Source organism: Mastomys coucha, unplaced genomic scaffold, assembly GCF_008632895.1.
Source record: "Mastomys coucha isolate ucsf_1 unplaced genomic scaffold, UCSF_Mcou_1 pScaffold18, whole genome shotgun sequence".
NCBI lineage: Eukaryota > Metazoa > Chordata > Mammalia > Rodentia > Muridae > Mastomys > Mastomys coucha.
The window spans coordinates 47,763,177-47,780,055 of NW_022196900.1; the positions used below are offsets into that span (position 1 = coordinate 47,763,177).

At 41.4% G+C, this 16,879-nt stretch overlaps 2 protein-coding genes across 4 annotated transcripts in view; one reads left to right on the top strand and one right to left on the bottom strand.

The window, feature by feature from the left end:
- Positions 1-16,879, bottom strand: part of Mllt3 (MLLT3 super elongation complex subunit) — a 254,022-nt gene that overhangs the window by 236,585 nt on the left and 558 nt on the right. For 2 of the 3 annotated variants that reach the window (XM_031377818.1, XM_031377820.1), the window contains exon 2: positions 15,532-15,712. In XM_031377818.1, coding sequence (XP_031233678.1) covers positions 15,532-15,712 — 181 coding nt within the window. Of the gene's footprint in view, positions 1-15,531; positions 15,713-16,663; positions 16,874-16,879 lie in introns of those variants that run through there. The other variant, XM_031377819.1, reaches the window with a different exon arrangement.
- LOC116096213 overlaps positions 16,072-16,879 on the top strand; it is a 3,891-nt gene continuing 3,083 nt past the window's right edge. The window contains exon 1 of the transcript XR_004120899.1: positions 16,072-16,800. The gene's annotated coding sequence lies outside the window, so the exon portion shown is untranslated. The remainder of the gene's footprint in view (positions 16,801-16,879) is intronic.

Here is a 16,879-nt window from a genome sequence, read left to right on the forward strand (position 1 = left end):
CAGCGATTTCATCTTCAGCCAAAGAAAGGGATAGGGAAAACAAGATGACCCTGCATTCAGGACATTTTCTTGACAAGCTAATTTTTACTAACTGTTAATGTCTACCCTCCTGTGCATCTGTGAGACCTGTGTCTTTCTGTGTGTGTAGACAACCTTAATAACTTCTAAATGCTGGCTGCAAGAGATAAACTTCAGATAGCTATCGCTTCTTTAAAACCACGTACTAAAAACTACCAGGAAGACTTTCAGCTATTCAAGGACAGAACTGAGCTAAAAGGGAAAAAAGAGAAACATTTAGTTGCTACTGCTGTAAAGTGTCTGGCCACAAATCTCTGATTGTATCAGTTTAGGAAAGTGTAGACTTTGTACATTTCTATGTGACCTAATACACTGTGCAACGATTCTGATGGAGAAACAAACTCTGTTCCTGGGACCTAGTTCTCCCTCTATAAGTACTTATACCATTTAAAATAAACACAAAACCCATCTTACTACAGACAGTCACCCACCCAGTCTCACCAGTACATCTGAGATACTTGATCCCTCAAGTCTTTTCTACCTAGTCTGAAAAAAAAAAAAAAAAGTATTTCACCTAATCAGGAAGAATAGTCATTTATTTAAACAGAAACCCAACACTCTTCATACATCAAGTCTTTGAAGTATGTGAAGAAGGAAAGAGAACCTAACGAAGTTATGCTCCACTGTGGCTAGCAATCACAGGTTCACCCAGGAAAAGGGAATCAAAATAACTTAAAACGAAGTTACGTGGAAGCAGGCATGACTTAACATTCCCACTTCCAATATTTATACTTAGGTTATATATTAGGTTAAGTACATAGCTTCCTTTGTGTTTGTGTGCCTAAGGAGGGCCCTCTTTTCTAAAAGCCAACTTTAGTCCAGTATTAATTTATAAGAGTTCTGGTAATGCTTACTTCATCAAGGGTTTGTGCCAGAGCACTAGCTACCTTGTAAGCTGTTGTGCATCCCTGCCGCACACTGACGAGAGGAAGACAAACCACATACACTGTCTGCTGTGAAGACCCCACCACTGTACAATGCTATTTCATGTAGGAGAAATGTGGCCCCAATGGGTTCCCTACACTACTAAGAATTGCTTAAAAACTATGAATTAAAATACACGTATTAATAGACAGTCTTCAATTCACATATTATGGCTTGTTTTAAAAAGTAAATCCCAAATACTAGGTTAATATGCTCCCCTTTTGTAGACTTAAGCCATAAATTCTTCAAACACAATTAAACAAATTGGTTTTTCTCCTAATTACCGGCGGGAACTCAGCAGTGTAAAGCTATCTCTGTATTCTCTATAGCTTGGGAATTTAACTGGCCATGTTCAATATAATACACTGAGAGGATCTCAGAGCCCAGCGCCTGTAAAATCTCCCATGGAGACTCAAGACCACCCATTGAAAACAGTACATTACTGCCCCAAGCAAGAAGCTAGTACACAGGACTGGTCACTCAAGTCTTTCAAATACTATTTTATTGAGGGACTGTGGGAGGTGGTGGAGGGGGAAGAGGGGAATTCATGAGTAGATGGGGGAGGAAAACTCAGACATAGAAAAAACAGAAAATTCTAAAGCCCAGGTCTTTAGGGCACCCCCATTCCTCACTCTACCCCCACCTTTTAAGAGGCTACATAAACAAAGTAATAAGTGCTCAGTTTCAGAGAGAATTATATTATACGCCATTTGAACAGTCTACAAAGCACTTTTATGTGAAAAGCTGCTTCTCTCCTGTTATAAACAATTTTACTCCACACTAATTTTCAGACGAGACTGGGGAGTGTGGGAGGCAGCATTAGGAAAAATTCACTCCGTGTCTTTCAAAGCCTTAAAGAGTTGATCCAATAAAGATCCTTTAGAGAAAACTTTAAGTCTATTTTTTCCCCCAAGTAAGCAAATCATACATGAGGGCTTTTCTTTTCTGGAGGACTACACCCTGTCCCTTTAAATGCCAGGCCTGCCCCATTTCCCACGCATTCAATGAAAGCCCCACGTTTGCTGGCCTCCGGCCCACAATGTCAAGTAGTTTTCTTGCTATTGAATTTCAAGATTATTCTTTTGGATCATTTGCCCTTTAGTTTTAAGCATGCCACAGCAAAAATAATGTCATTCTACAATAACATAAAGAAAACTCTGAGCCCTTTACAAGCCCACAAGTAGAGAACACCTTGCCCTTTGGTTCCCCTTTACTGCAAAATATGCTCCGTTGCATAAGCTGCAAATAAAGGCTATTATCCACTATCTGGAGCTGCCGTGGCCTTGCCCATCCAGTAACAAGACAGACAAGTACACTCATTTAACAGAGTCTGCAGTCTCCAACAATCCACAGCGTTCACGTCGGTCCTCTAGACTGCTCCAGTCCTTAACCCAGTTCGCCGGGTACGCGGCTGGAATTAATCTTAAAATAGTGACTTTATTTAAAAACAATTATTTTATTGCCTGCTGTTTCCAGCTACACAGCTTTGTAAGTTAATGATTAGAACAGCAGTAGTCTCAGGTCAGTCCTACCTCCCTTGTTCACACACATACCTCAGTCCTAAGGGAAGGAATCCAGCCACCACCACAAAGGCCATTTACAACTCTCTCAAAAGAAACAGAAATAGTTAAGTAAAAAATTAATCCACAGAACTAAACGGAGTCCAGGGAAAACAACGTCACTCCAAACTCGAGCATATAGAACTTGAAGTGCCAACGTCACACAAGGAGCTCACTGGAAATACCCACATCACAAACATGAGTTTTTATGTGCAGTAAAAGTTCTAAGGTGGGGTTAATGTAACCATGATTGGTAAATTTTGTGAAAAGCACATAACGCTGATAGTTACTCAAGTGTGGCCTCCATTTATTACACATCAGTCCACAGTACATCCACAGTAAGAAGTCTTTATGATAAAAAAGGAAGGACACTTCCTAAGAGAAATTAAAATCAACATTTATAATAAAGACACTCTTGAAGAAAACCAAAATTATCCCTCTTGTTTTGGAAATTTTTCTTTTGTTGTTTTTTTTAATGCTCTCATATCAATCATCTATATTACAAATAAAGTGTGTAGCTTTATTTTCATTTTTCAAAACATGTAGTTATTTTCATAGTTTACATATGATAGCCAATTAAGACTACATTAGACATGCTTCTGCAGTTGAATACTCATTGGTTGTGCAAAGGACTCAGGTGTCTCCAACACCCATAGTTCACACTATCTGTATATATGGCACATACAGGGCACATGACACTCTCTATGGCCTCCTCATGCACCAAGCACATATATGGTACATAGACATATGTGCAGGCAAAACACTTACACATGTAAAATTAAAATAAAATTATTTTTAAAAGCATATTGTATCACTTTTTAAAGATTTATTATTTTTAAATGTATGCCCATGCATGTATGTAGGCCAGAAGCATCAGATCCTCAGGAGCTGGAGTTATGCATGGTTATAAAGTACCCAATAAGAGTGCTGGCAACTAACTTGATCATCTGCCCAAGCAGTATAGGCTCTAAGTGCTGAACTAACTCTCCTGCCCTACTGAAATTGTTTTTGTGCACTATAAACCAACTCTCTAACCAAAGAGAACTTTTTTCCCTATCCTGAGTGTATTATTTCTGACTGACTTATTATTATTTCATGATCAACTTTAAACCACATACAAAGATCAACAACCTGGAAGTGGACCTCTCCTTCCAGGCATAGACTTTATTGATTACTAATACTGTCACTATAAATCTGAGCAACTTCATGAGCATCGTTTCATTTGCAGTCAATTTTTAAAGGTGGATATAGGCTTTGGAAATGCTTCTAACACTACACATCAAGAAGATAAAATAACAAAGCTATCAAAAAAAGTCAAGCATTTGAAACTCCCATATGTTCTACAATATAGTTCTCTCGTCATCTTTAGCTTCCACATTCGAAGAGCCATCCAGGCATGGACAGGAAAGAAAACCTTTCTATTCAAGATGTACAGACTAGGGCTTGGGGCCTTAACTCACAAAACAGTACACATCTTTTTTCATATCTTTACAACTACGAGTTAAGAAAGATTTAAAGCATACTATATGTGTGTCTCATTAAAGCCTAAACTTAGGTAACATTTATGTTCGTATTTATAGTGATATCGAAGAAAAGGATTTAATAAAACATGGTGGCAAATTTTTATATAATGAGACATGAAATTGTTCCCTGGGTGGTGTGTAGAGAGTCCTACTTATGTTCCAAATGGCCCCACTACTTTTAAAGAAACTTACTATAAATGTGTCTATGGATACATCTATATTTCTAGTTTTAACTTCATATAGGTAATATGTATAATCAAGGAAGCTTTATAGAAAAGCCTTGATTCAAATTAATTCATTTTTTACAGCTTGAAGCTGAACATGGTGTTCCACATTTATAATCTTGGCATTTGAGAGATGGTGGCAGGAGAATCCTTAAAAACTCAAGGCCAGCATGGGTACCAATTGAGTTCCATTCCAGCCACAGCCACTCAGTGAGATGTCTCAGAAAACAAAGGCTAGAAGCTAGCTCAGTAGGGAAAGTGCTGCTTTAGAAGCTCAAGATTCAAAGTTCAATCCCCCAACACCATACCCAACAAGAACTGTTTTAAGCCAGATGTGATGTTCCAAAGGTAGGCACAGATGCATCCTCAGGACTCGTTGGCCAGGTGGCCAGCCAGCCTACTAGGGACTATCTAGAATGTTCTAAGATATCGAAAGACATCACAAACAAACAAAAAGTTATGGCTCATACCTTTAATCCTAAAACTCTGGAGGTGGAAGCAGGCAGATCTCTGTGAGTTCAAGGCCTGCCTAGACTACATAGTGAGTTCCAGGACAGCAAAAGCTAAGAGTTATGTATATAAGAAGAAAAAATAGTGGTCCTCAGGCTTCATGAAAGAGCATGCACAACATGCAGCCACAGAAATTTAAGAAATACCTTGTAAAAATCTAACAAACTTCACTAGCAACAGACAGCAGATCCTGATCTCCTGCTCCTCAGAGTGCATTAGTATTCTGATGGGTTGGAGAATGAGGTCCTGCTTCAGATTCCAGCACTGTAACATGTGCCTGCACATACACATACATACATATAGACACACACACACACACACACACACACAGTTTTCTGTAGCATTTTCTTCCATTCTTTTCATTGATGTAATTATACCTGTCACAAAATACTCAAAATGTGTGTAAAGATTAACAGTTATGAACATTCTGATATAAAAAAAAAAATCAAAACTAAGACAAGTAGTAAAATGAGTGATGAGAGAAACTTGAAGGAAGAGCCTCTGCTGAAGAATACAAGCAGTGCAGACCACAGGCTAACATGCCACCTTCCCAACGCATCTCTCATCCTCATGCTGCTCGGCTGATAATGTCTGATTTGTACATCTGCACATATGTTAAGTCTTGGGCTCTGACTTGAACAGTTTCCCTTAACAAGAAGAGCAACCAGATTCATGATCTTGCCCATAAAGGTACCTAGCATGTTACAACCAAGAAATGAGGAGTAACTTCAATTAACAGCATTTCATAATACTACCCAAATTGTTAAATGGACAACTTCCCATGTATGTTGAATGGCCGATTGCTGGGTAGACTCTGTTCTATCCAGCTGGCATAGGACACAGGTCCAATGTGTCAATTATTACTCTAGTAGTAGAAACAAGCAGATACATGTTAAAACACACCCCAGAAAGCAAACCAAATGACAAAATCTCAAATCAAATGGAGGGGAGGTAGTTAATTAAAATGAAGAACCCAAAGATCTATGGACACAATTAAAACTTGCATTTTAAGAAGCAGAATGTCTTTAGACCCTGGAAATACTACAGGGTTTCGGTAAGTAGTTACTGATATTACCTGTAAGTACCTGCTGATGGTTGATGTAAATGGTACTAATACATTTTGAAACATACCCAAAACCTATCCTATGATTCTAAAATACTGACACTCTTATATCAATTTAGAAAACATGGATTCTCCAGTCTGGGGGTGTATCTCAGTGGAAGGACACTTAGTGGCCTGACACACTGGAGACATGTGTGAGCCCGCCAACCTCCAAAAGAGAAAAAAAAAAGGGGAGGCGATGCCATTTTCCAAATAATTTTCCTTAGAACAATGGAAAAATTAAATCTGATAGTACAGGTACACTGCACGGCAAAATCAGCAATGCTTATTCAACAAACAGAGGTTAGTATGTTGCTGTTATAAAAAGTGTTAGAGCAATTACAAACCTGGGCTTGTCCTTTTTTAAAAATTTAAAACCAGGACTTCCAAGCTGAGAAAGTACAGTTTATCATTCAGACATCCCCCTTTCTCTCAGATAGGACAGGCTTCCCCTGAGCTCTGTAGATACCACTTCCCAGTGACTGAGATACATTTGGTTCAATTCTAAACCTCAAAGTCTGATTGTGTTTCATGACTAAGTAAAAAAAAAAAATTGACAGAGATGCCCAATTCTTTCAAATGTATCTTGCTTTTTAAAACACAGCAAAAAGAGCTGAAGACAGAGCTGAGAAGATGGCTCCATAGTTAAGAGTACCTACTGCTCTTGCAGGGGACACAAGTTTGGGTCCCAGCTCCTACAACTGCTGGCTCCTAACCTCCTGTAACTTTGGCTCTAGGGAATCTGACACCCTCTTCTGGCCTTTAGGGGTACTACACTCAAGTGAACATTGACATACACACAAACACCTGATTTTTTTTTTTTTTTTTTAAAGATAGTGGGGTGGGAGAGATCAGGGTTAAAAAAATAAGGACAAGATGGCTTTGCCTAAGTTCAACCTGTGGGTCACCTGTGGGTCACCTGTGGGTCAACCAGGACCCCACATGGTGGAAGGAGAGAAGGGACCTTCAAAAGCTGTCTTCTAGCCTCAAAGCACATACATGCCCACTCTTACACACAAACATATCACTCACAGATTCACATACAATTTTATTTAATAACAATAATAATAACAACAATAATAATAATGACAACAAGGAGGCTGCATGTGTTGGTGGATGCTTTCAATCCCAGCAAAAGCAGACAGGCATCTGTGAATTTGAGGTCAACCTGGTCTAGATAGTGATTTTTGGTCAGCCAGGGTTACAGAGTAAGAACTTGTTTTAAGAAAAAAAATTATTTTTGCCTATTAACAAAGATAAACCTAGTCTAGAAAAGAAGTAGTTAAATATATACAATGTTGCAAGGGATGGTATTATCCATACATTCAGTTCTTAAGCTATAGAAAATGTATGTTTTAGAAATGAGAAGCAATTTACAGCTTAGCGAGGTGGAAGCCAAGGTCAGGTGTCTAAAAACCTCTCCTTATTTGTATTATCTACCTTTGTTACAAAAAATCATCCAAAACTTGCAGTATCTAGAAAGCGTATGATAAAGGCATGTCAGCAGGATCTAGGGATGCAGAAGCCCAGCCACTGTCCCATGCCTAACTCTGATGCAGTTTAAGGGAAGCCAGACAGATATGCAAATAAGGACAGGAAAGTGCAGCACAGATGAGCATGTGACATATGACATTTGCTGCTCCACACTGCATGCAAGGGGCAGCTTCTGCAATCAACTCACCTAGAACATGCAGAAAGAGTCCTAGAAGAAGCACAGCAAGCTGTGCCGGGCGGTGGTGGCACACGCCTAGAATCCCAGCACTTGGGAGGCAGAGGCAGGAGGATTTCTGAGTTAGAGGCCAGCCTGGTCTACAGAGTGAGTTCCAGGACAGCCAGGGCTACACAGAGAAACCCTGTTTCGGGGGAAAAAAAAAAAAAAGCACGTTGTGACAGTTCGACAGCATGTACACACTAAATGACACATTTAGACATCTCTGACAGCAAGCAAATCCCAATGGCCCAAAGTCTCCATCTCTTACTGAGTTGCCTTAATTCTAACAGTACAGGAATTGGAAGAGAAAACAAGAGAGGGAACGAGTTTTTGTTTTGTTTTGTTTCATTTTGTTGTTTTTGTTACTGTTAAATAGAATGTTCTTCCACACTAAAAGAAAACTTTCACTATTTATCAATGCATATAGTGGAGAGTACAGATGCTATGAGGCAGCCTCGGGCGCCTTGCCTTTTACTGTTCAAAGTGTCTTAGATGCTCATCAAAATGGACAGACACCTGAAAGAATCAGATGGTCCTCTCCTCCTGGTACCCTTAGAGGGAAACAGAAGTGGACACAAAGACAAGCTGCAAAGATTAAAAGGTATCCCACAACTGAATCCATGCCTGGAAGCATGACAAACGTCCTGTTCTTGAGTATTTTCTATAATAGAAACTTTTTTAATTGAGGGGAGGGAGTTCATGCCAGTGAGTGCAAGTGGCTGCAGAGGTGTCAGATTCCTGCAGCTGGAGTTAGGCAGTCATGAACCACCCAACACAGTGACAGGGTCAGTCAGGCCCCTGCAAGAGTGTTACACACTCTTAACTGCTGTGCTGTATTCCAGCCCATATTAGAAGATTATCAACATTTAAGGACATTGTTAAAATATATTTTGCTTTTTAAGAGTAACATATATGCACCAAACATTTGCCCTGGTATAGATGATGACATAACTTATGGATTCTACTGAAAATGAAAAAAAAGAAACAAACAACAAAATAAACAGCTTTAACAAATTATTATTTTCAAATAAAAAAGAAAACTGACTCTGATGATGTCAACTTTCAAACATAATAACTCAGTTCAACTAATCATCTTTATAATCAATAAGGATTAATAATCATCTTTATAATCAATACAAATTATTACTCTGAGTTAATTGACCTCAGAATCAGAAGTAAAGGCAAGCTTCGTTCTCTAAGAAAGGTAACTTTGAAGGCCATCAAGATGATTCAGTGGGTAAGGTGCTTGCCACCACGCCTGCCCTGTGTGCTTGAGACCCACAAAGTGGGAGGAGCAAGTCACTCTGCAAACACATCATGTGTCCACACATACACACATATAAAAAAATAAATAGACGCCTTAATTCCAGCACTTGAGAGGCAGAGGCAACAGGATCTCTGTGGATTTGAGACCAGCCCAGTCTATATAAAAAGTTCTAAGACAATCTGGGCTACATACATAGTGAGACCCTGCCAGGACATGGCTGCTAGGCACTATGTACCAACAACTCTCCTAATGACTTTCTCACAAAGTAAAAATTTCAAATATATATTTTATGTAGGTATGTGACTATTTTGACTACACGTATGCCTGTGCACCATGCCCATGCCTAGTGCCCACGGAAACAAGGTGTCCAATACCCTGGGAACTGGATTGGTATGTAGTTGTGAGATGCCAATGGGTACTGGGAACTGGATCCAGGTTGCTAAGTAAAGCAGCAAGTCTCTTAACCACAGAGCCGTCTCTCCAGCCCCCACCCCAGGAGAACATCTTAAATCAATCCATAAAAGGAATGTGATTCCATATAAAAGTAGCCACAGTACTTTTTTGTTTAAAATATTATCTACTGTGGTCACTACCACGTAATTAAATCCTAGGTCATGCCTATGAAAGCAGTTATCACTGAACGTTTCCCCACTGGTGTAGGTGAACTGTTCCTCAATGCTTTGGAAGTATTAGCTGTTCTGACCACCATTTATTAGCAGTTCTCTTTGCGCAGGTGAGCTCATGACTCTGTGTCTACACACCCACGATCACTGCATATTTCTAAGACCCTGATTAAAATGAAGAGGAGGGCTGGGACTATACAATATATACAAAATTACTATATTATTATTTTGTTATATATTATATGTTAATCAAAAATAGAATAATTAAAAGATATTGATGGTTAAAATATGTACATATGAATAGATAGATGTCTACCAAACTATTAACTGGTTATCTATGAAATTTTCAAATAACTTCTGTGTATTTACTAGGTTTTTCTCTAAATGCATGTATATATCTATACCTTAGGTAAAACATGATTTTCATTTACATTTAAAATGATATGAACCACCCCCAAAAAAAAGAAAAACCAAAAAATAAAATAAAATTATATGAACACTTTATAAAGGCAACACTGTCCAATTGTGGCATACAATGTCCTGCTTTTCAAAAAGATTTCTTTCCTTGTGCATATATGCAGGTATACACCATGTCTGTGCAGGTTTGCCTGCAGAGGCCACAGAAGGCACTAAATCCTCAGAGCTGGAGTTATACATAAGGAGTTGGAAACCACCCACATGGTGCTGGGATCTGAACCAGGGTCCTCTGGAAAGACCACCAGAACTCTTAACCTTGAGCAGTGAGTCCAGCCCAAAAACTTCCCATCTCCTATACACACCTCTTTGGATGACTGAAATCACTAAGACATGAGAAAGGTTGGTAAGGGAAGAGGGAAATAAGGAGAGAAGAGAAGGGGGAAAGAGAAAGGAGGAGGGAAGGGAGAGAAAGAGACAGGGACAGAGAGACAGAAAGAGACAGCCATGACATCTTTAAAGTAAAATTATAAAATCAATGGGTGGCTCACCATTCTTAGTTAAGAGGTAGTTCTACAGGGGTCACCTCATTACTATACAAACTACTGCATAGCACAAACAGTATGTCATCAAATAGACTGTAAAGTCAGCTATAAATTACATCCAGTGGAGCTTCAGTTTGGAGTACCCTCTTGTGAAAACACACAGTGACCAGAACTGTTGATCCCTTGGCATCTGAGCAGGAAAATCCTGGAAACCCCTACCTCTTCTTTTTCTGGAACATGAGTAGTAGTAGTATTGGTAACAATAATGATGGCTACAAAGAGCACTTATTTGGCACATGATAGGTACTTTATCCATGTCAGACTGTATGATGAATACCTAGATTCTATGAGCCATTTCCAAAGTGTAGTCTGCAGACTGCACTGTTCCTCAGATCTATTTCTCGGAATGGTGACACTGCAGCTCTTTGTACAAAGGCTCCATCTTTCTTTGTCTCGTTCTCAGTGGTACATGGTCTGTCTGGGGCTGTGTGACAATACAACTAACTCGGTATAAATGTGGATACCGTAACCACGAGTCATAGTGGTGACACCAAACATTAAAGACATCTGTACCGTGAGGCATATACTACTTCTCATTCATTTTTGCTCTCTTAAAAATATTTTCCATTAAACCATATATACTGACAGGTCACAGGTTGGCTGTTTTTACATAGGAAGGCTCTTTGAAGTCTGGTTTTGAGCCTGAAGTTCTGTAAGTTCGAGAATAATACAAATTTAACCTTACATTTACAAGTTGTACTTCTACACCTATTCTTATAACTCAAATCAAAACAACAACAAAAAACAAAAACAAAACAAACAAACAAAAAAAAACAGTGACCAAAAACATCTTCTAAACCAGCTTTGGGAGCCAATGTGTATTTCCTGACCCTAAGTCCTCTTCACCATGAAGAATAGAACTTCTCCATAGTTAAAGATTATTCTTATGATGATATGCTCACCTATTTAAAAGGAAATGTTGGATTTGTTTTCCTTCTACTTCAGTCTTACAGAATAATGTATGGTCGCCATGATCATTTAAATATATGCGATTTTTTTTTCAAATAAAATCCCATCATCACTAACACAAAAAGTACCCACTCAAGGCAACTGTTGGCAAGACTGATGTCCAGTGCCCACAACCTATGCACACAAATATATGCGCACAATCCAAGGAGGCACTTCCTTAATGGGATCACACGTACTTAACAAGTTGCCTCACCAGATATAGATCTTCAAGATGTCCCCACATTTACATACAGATCCATTATTTTTTTTTTTTTTTACAGGTTATCACCACTTAAGCACACCCACTCGAAGTCCCTTATGTGGCTTCCTTCCTAATTTTTGCTATTAAAAGAACAGTCACAAGAAATATTTGATGTTTGTATACTAGGGAATCCATAGTTACTAGAAAATCCCTAGTAAATTGGCTGAGTTCAATGACATAGCCATTTAAAATCTTAATAGACTGTAGCCAGATGTCTTCCAACTTCCAGTGCCCAACTGACATTTTCACCAGCAGAAGAGATTCCTACAGCAATTCACCGGTCAAGTGGTTCGGGAAGTTGCTTCTATCGCTTCACCCTGATAAGGTCTAAGGCTGTTCTCCAGTCAGCACGCCTCTCCCCACAACTGCATGCAGCTGAGATTCATCCATCCTTATTCTTTTCACTTGTGCATTGTTTAAATGTCTCCAAAGACAAAATGTACAAGATATACACAAAGTCCTCAACTAAGGAATCTTCATACATTAGGTACCTTAATAAAGAAAGTTATCCAAATTACTTCGAAAGATACAAATCAGTGCTAGGTAACAAAGCTAATCGCACATGCCTAAATCAAAGGAGAGCTGGAAGAGTGTACTGATTATGTTTTATCTGCCCACTCGAAGGACTAGAGGCGACAAATAAAAAGCTATCAATTCATACCAGGGGCCAAATTAGCTTTCATAAAATAATAAGCAAGAGCTTTCACATCATAAATGTCAATAGAACAGATTGCAACAGTAAAGACGGCTATAATTGGAAAGAAAGTTCACTGAAATTTAGATCCAACTGAAAATGAAAACATTAATATTTTAAATGGAATGTTTTGAATATGACTATTCATTTCAGTCATATCAGACCATCATAAATCTTTGGTAATAATACGTAAGATATGCTCTTCTCCTGCAAACAGATAGTCTGAAAATGCATCAGCTCTGACCTGCCTATTCTTCATTAGCTAATGGATATTCTAGGCTTCACTATTTCATCAAAATCTCTTTTTCTAGGACTGTGTGCCAGTAGTTTTAAATTAAAGGTCTCCCACACGTCTTTGTGACAGAGTAAAACCTCATTAATTCAAATCCAATTAGCTCAATTCTGAAATAGTATATATAATTCTCATTTGGCAACAAGTTGAAAATACTATAATTTCTTCCTCTACAAGTTCTCATAATATTATTTTGAAGTAAAGGAAATCAACCTGAAAATCAATTTGCTTTTCTAAACCAAGGATTACAAATCTAAGGACTTATGTATCTTCATGGCTGAGCAATTCACACTCAGACTTATTAGTGACTGTATATAATGCACAAGAGTTAGCTCGTCACTAGTAGTGTAGAGTAGAAGCATTCCTTCAAACATACTGTACTCAATCTTTCTCAAACTCACTTTTGCAGTTCCTCCCATCTCCAATTAGTTAAACCTTATCCTATCAACTATATCAGTTATATGGCGAGATGCAGCACCATAAAAGGTGCTAGAAGAAGCCTTAGAAATTCCTGACAATCTTATTTTCCAGTTGTTCTTATCATTTTCAGAGATTTGATAAGTCAAAACATAGATCCCAGGATTAAACGGCATGCTTGGTGTTGCCTGAGTTTACAGCTGCTATTCCCAATGAGCAGTGAAACCTCTCACAATCTGAATCATGTGTAATTACAGTATGACAAGGTCTCTCCTGGGCGATATAAGTTGGCATTTTTCCCAGGACTTGTCACATCATGGGAACCACACAACACAAATAAAAATCCAAAAATAAACATTTTAAAACAATGGCTTATAGTCTGCATAAAGAAGAAACTCCGCCATTGAGAACTGCAATTGTAAAGTCGAATCAGCAGACATCCTTGACCGGAGAGATGTGAGAAGGCACTGCTATTATCAAGGGCTCAACCCACCTTGCAGGTGTGTGCTGTGAACAGGGACCCCTTCTTCCCTCAGGCTGGACAGAAAGTCAGTAACTAAAGAATAGACATGGCAACATCACCACACACACCCAGGGAAGCAGAGACATGGTGGTAAATACAAAAGAGGGATTGGATGATTATCAAGGTGCCTAAACAAAGTTACCTTAAGAGCAACATTCTCTAACAACTGAGTTGATTTCCCTGACACAATGAATATTGCTTTGTAAAGTCTATTTTGCCTGAATGAATGGCAGCCAAGTGGCTGTAACAGGACCAAGGGGCCCAGGAGGTGCTTTCTTTTGTTTAAACTGCTCTGCAATGGCTCTACTGACTCATAGGAAGAGAGGATTCCATCAAGCACTGTCCCCAGTCACCTGCAGACAGGAATGACACACTCACCATGGCTTTGGAGAAATACAAAACAAAATATCTGTCTATAAGTTTACATAAAGTGCTAACAAATGCTAAGTATTACCTCCTATGGGCCATGCAAATCCCTACCCTCTACTAGAAGCTGTATGTATTTATTAACCACTCAACAAAGCCCATCAAAATTTCAACTGTTCAAGTTTTGAAAAGGAACTCTAGCCCTAACCACTAAAGGCACAAAAAATAAAAGCCTACTTCTCACCATACAAGCATTAAAAATAAAAATAAATCCCAACTCTGCCACCTCAAAGGCACACATCCTTTCTCCTTTCTTTATCCAGCCCTGAATGTTCAATAATTTCCCCATCACTCTAAGCAGAATGGATTTATTATGATGTTACTCTAAGAAACTGCAGGAGTTCTAGATGCCAATAAAGATTACGGATCAAATGGAAGATAACTACTAACTATTGTGTCGACTTAGATAAATAAAGCTGCTCACAAACAAAGCACCTTATTGTATTTGTAATGTTACCTCCAGTAATCCAACCAAAACAACCAGACAGTAGCTTTCCAGAGGCTGGGGGAAATGAAAACCAGTATTTTTCAGAACCTCTTCAAACATCTTTTTAAGTGACACACCCCTGCTCCCAAACTGCCCTGCTCTGTTTAATTGAAGATGTTGGGGACCATAGAACCTCAGCAAGAGTATGCAAGCCAGACTGTAGACTGAGGACCAAGGTGTAGAAAGAAGTAAAGAAATAGGAAAAAGAAAAGAAAAAGAAACCCAGCATCTTTGCCTGAAACTTAGCTTTCAACCTTAAAGGAAATTCCCTCCCTTGTGGGTCCCAAGAAGACAGAATAGAAGGTAGTTCAAAATCTAGTAGTGCAGTAAAAATGACCCCTGGGGGAGGGGGGGCGGGTGAGGGGATAAGCCACCCAACTAGTAAAATCCAGGCTGTGAGGTGGAGGCTAACTCCCAAAGAGATACTCTACAGCAACCGGCACCTACTATCTCAAACACAGAGAAGGCCAGAATTGCCTAGAGAACAGACTTCTCTAAACGGAACAATAACTACTATCTCCAATGCATTCTTGGCTAGTAACACAGGTAAAGCTCGATTTCTCCAGGAGGGGGGCAAAGGTGCAAACTGTTTATTCCCTCCAGCTTCACTCTCCAAACCTCCAAACCCAGTAACTAATTACACCTTCCCCAAAGGACCGGCAGCAACCCAAGAGGGCTGGGAGGAATAAACACGCGACACCTGACGGTCCTTTCTCTGGGTTGACTTTCCCTGAGCCCAAGTCGACCAACGAGCGCGCGCGGGGCGGGCGGGCGGGCAGCAAAGACCGGGCCAACACAGCGCCGCGCCCCCCGGGTCCCAGGCTAGCCCGGCAAGCGCGGCGCGGGGGGCGGGGAACGGCCCGGGGAGCGCCGGGGCCCCGCGATTGTTTCTTCTGGAGCAAAGACATTTTTTATCAAGTCTCTTTTGTATTCGAGCCCTACCTCTTTTTGGCCTAGGAAAGCTTTCATGCAAGTGGAAGACGACTTTCTCCACAAAGTGCTGAATGTTACTGTGCTCCGGGCCGCGCACGAACACCATCCAGTCGTGGGTGAAGCCCTCCACTGTGGGTTTCTTCCTCACCTGGGCGCGGTGCCCCAGCTCCAGCTTCACCTGCACGGCACACTGCGGGCAGGGGGAGGAGAGACAGCCGTGAACAACAGGAAGGCGACCGTTCGCTGCTCAACATTGCGCCTGACATTTTTTTTCCCTCCTCCTTGAAACGCACATAAAAGGAAACGGCAGTGCCCTCTCCATCCACGTTTCACGCGTGTGGGCGCGCACACCCCACACCCCCAGATACACCGGGCCGGGCCGCAGGGGCCCCCCCGGCACCGCTACACAGCGGCCGGGATTGTAACGGAATGTTACCCCTAGTCGTGAAGGGGTTCGGGGGGGAAAGGGGAGAACACGACCACCACGGCAAGCACGACAACAAACGCATCGCTAACAAATTTAGGAGACAATCAGGAGGGGATGCCGGGGCGCTTTCCCGGCGTGGGAGGGGAGGTGGTTGAGATGGGGGACCGGGGATTCTAGCGAGCCCCCTCCCCGAAAGTACCGCGGCGACAGGCACACGCCGAGGAAGTCTTTGTGTACGTGTATGTGTGCGTGCGTGTGGAGCGCGGTGCCAGGCGGAATGGAAACTACAGGCAGCCTCTGCTAATGGGCACAAACTCCCGTGTTCTTTCTTACCACGGGCTCCATGCACAAGAATGAGACGTCGTCACCCATACACACACTCACTCAACGCCCGCACGAAAACACGCCAAGGCATCCACAACTCAGAGCACCCCGCACCCCTCGGCGAACAGCCCCCCAGGACCGGCAAGGCCAGCCCAACAGAGCCCGACGCTGCACACTTTCAAGAGCCAAAGTGGTCGCAAACTCTCTCTAGCCTCCTCCCCACCCACCCACCCCCCCAGCGAAAGCCACGAAACGCAGAAAGGCAGGGCTACTGGCGGACCGCCGCCGAGCCCCGGTCGCGCACACCGGCCGCTGGGGCAAAGTTGCGAGCAGCCCCGCCGCTGTCAGCCCGCACACTCGGGCTTCACGCGCGCGCCGCGAAGAACGCACCATCGTGGCGGCCGCGGCGCTCGGCGGAGGTGCGGCCGCAGAAGCTGCTCGCCGCGTCCCCGGACCGTGCCCGCAGCTCCCGGCGGCGGCGGCGGCTGAAATATGGCTGAGTTATTATTCGCCTCCTTCCACCGGGTGTGAGTGTGTGTGTGCGCGTGTGTGAGCCAGAGGGAGTGTGAGTGCGCTTCTTGCGATTGCAAAGAGGCGAGGCGGGCG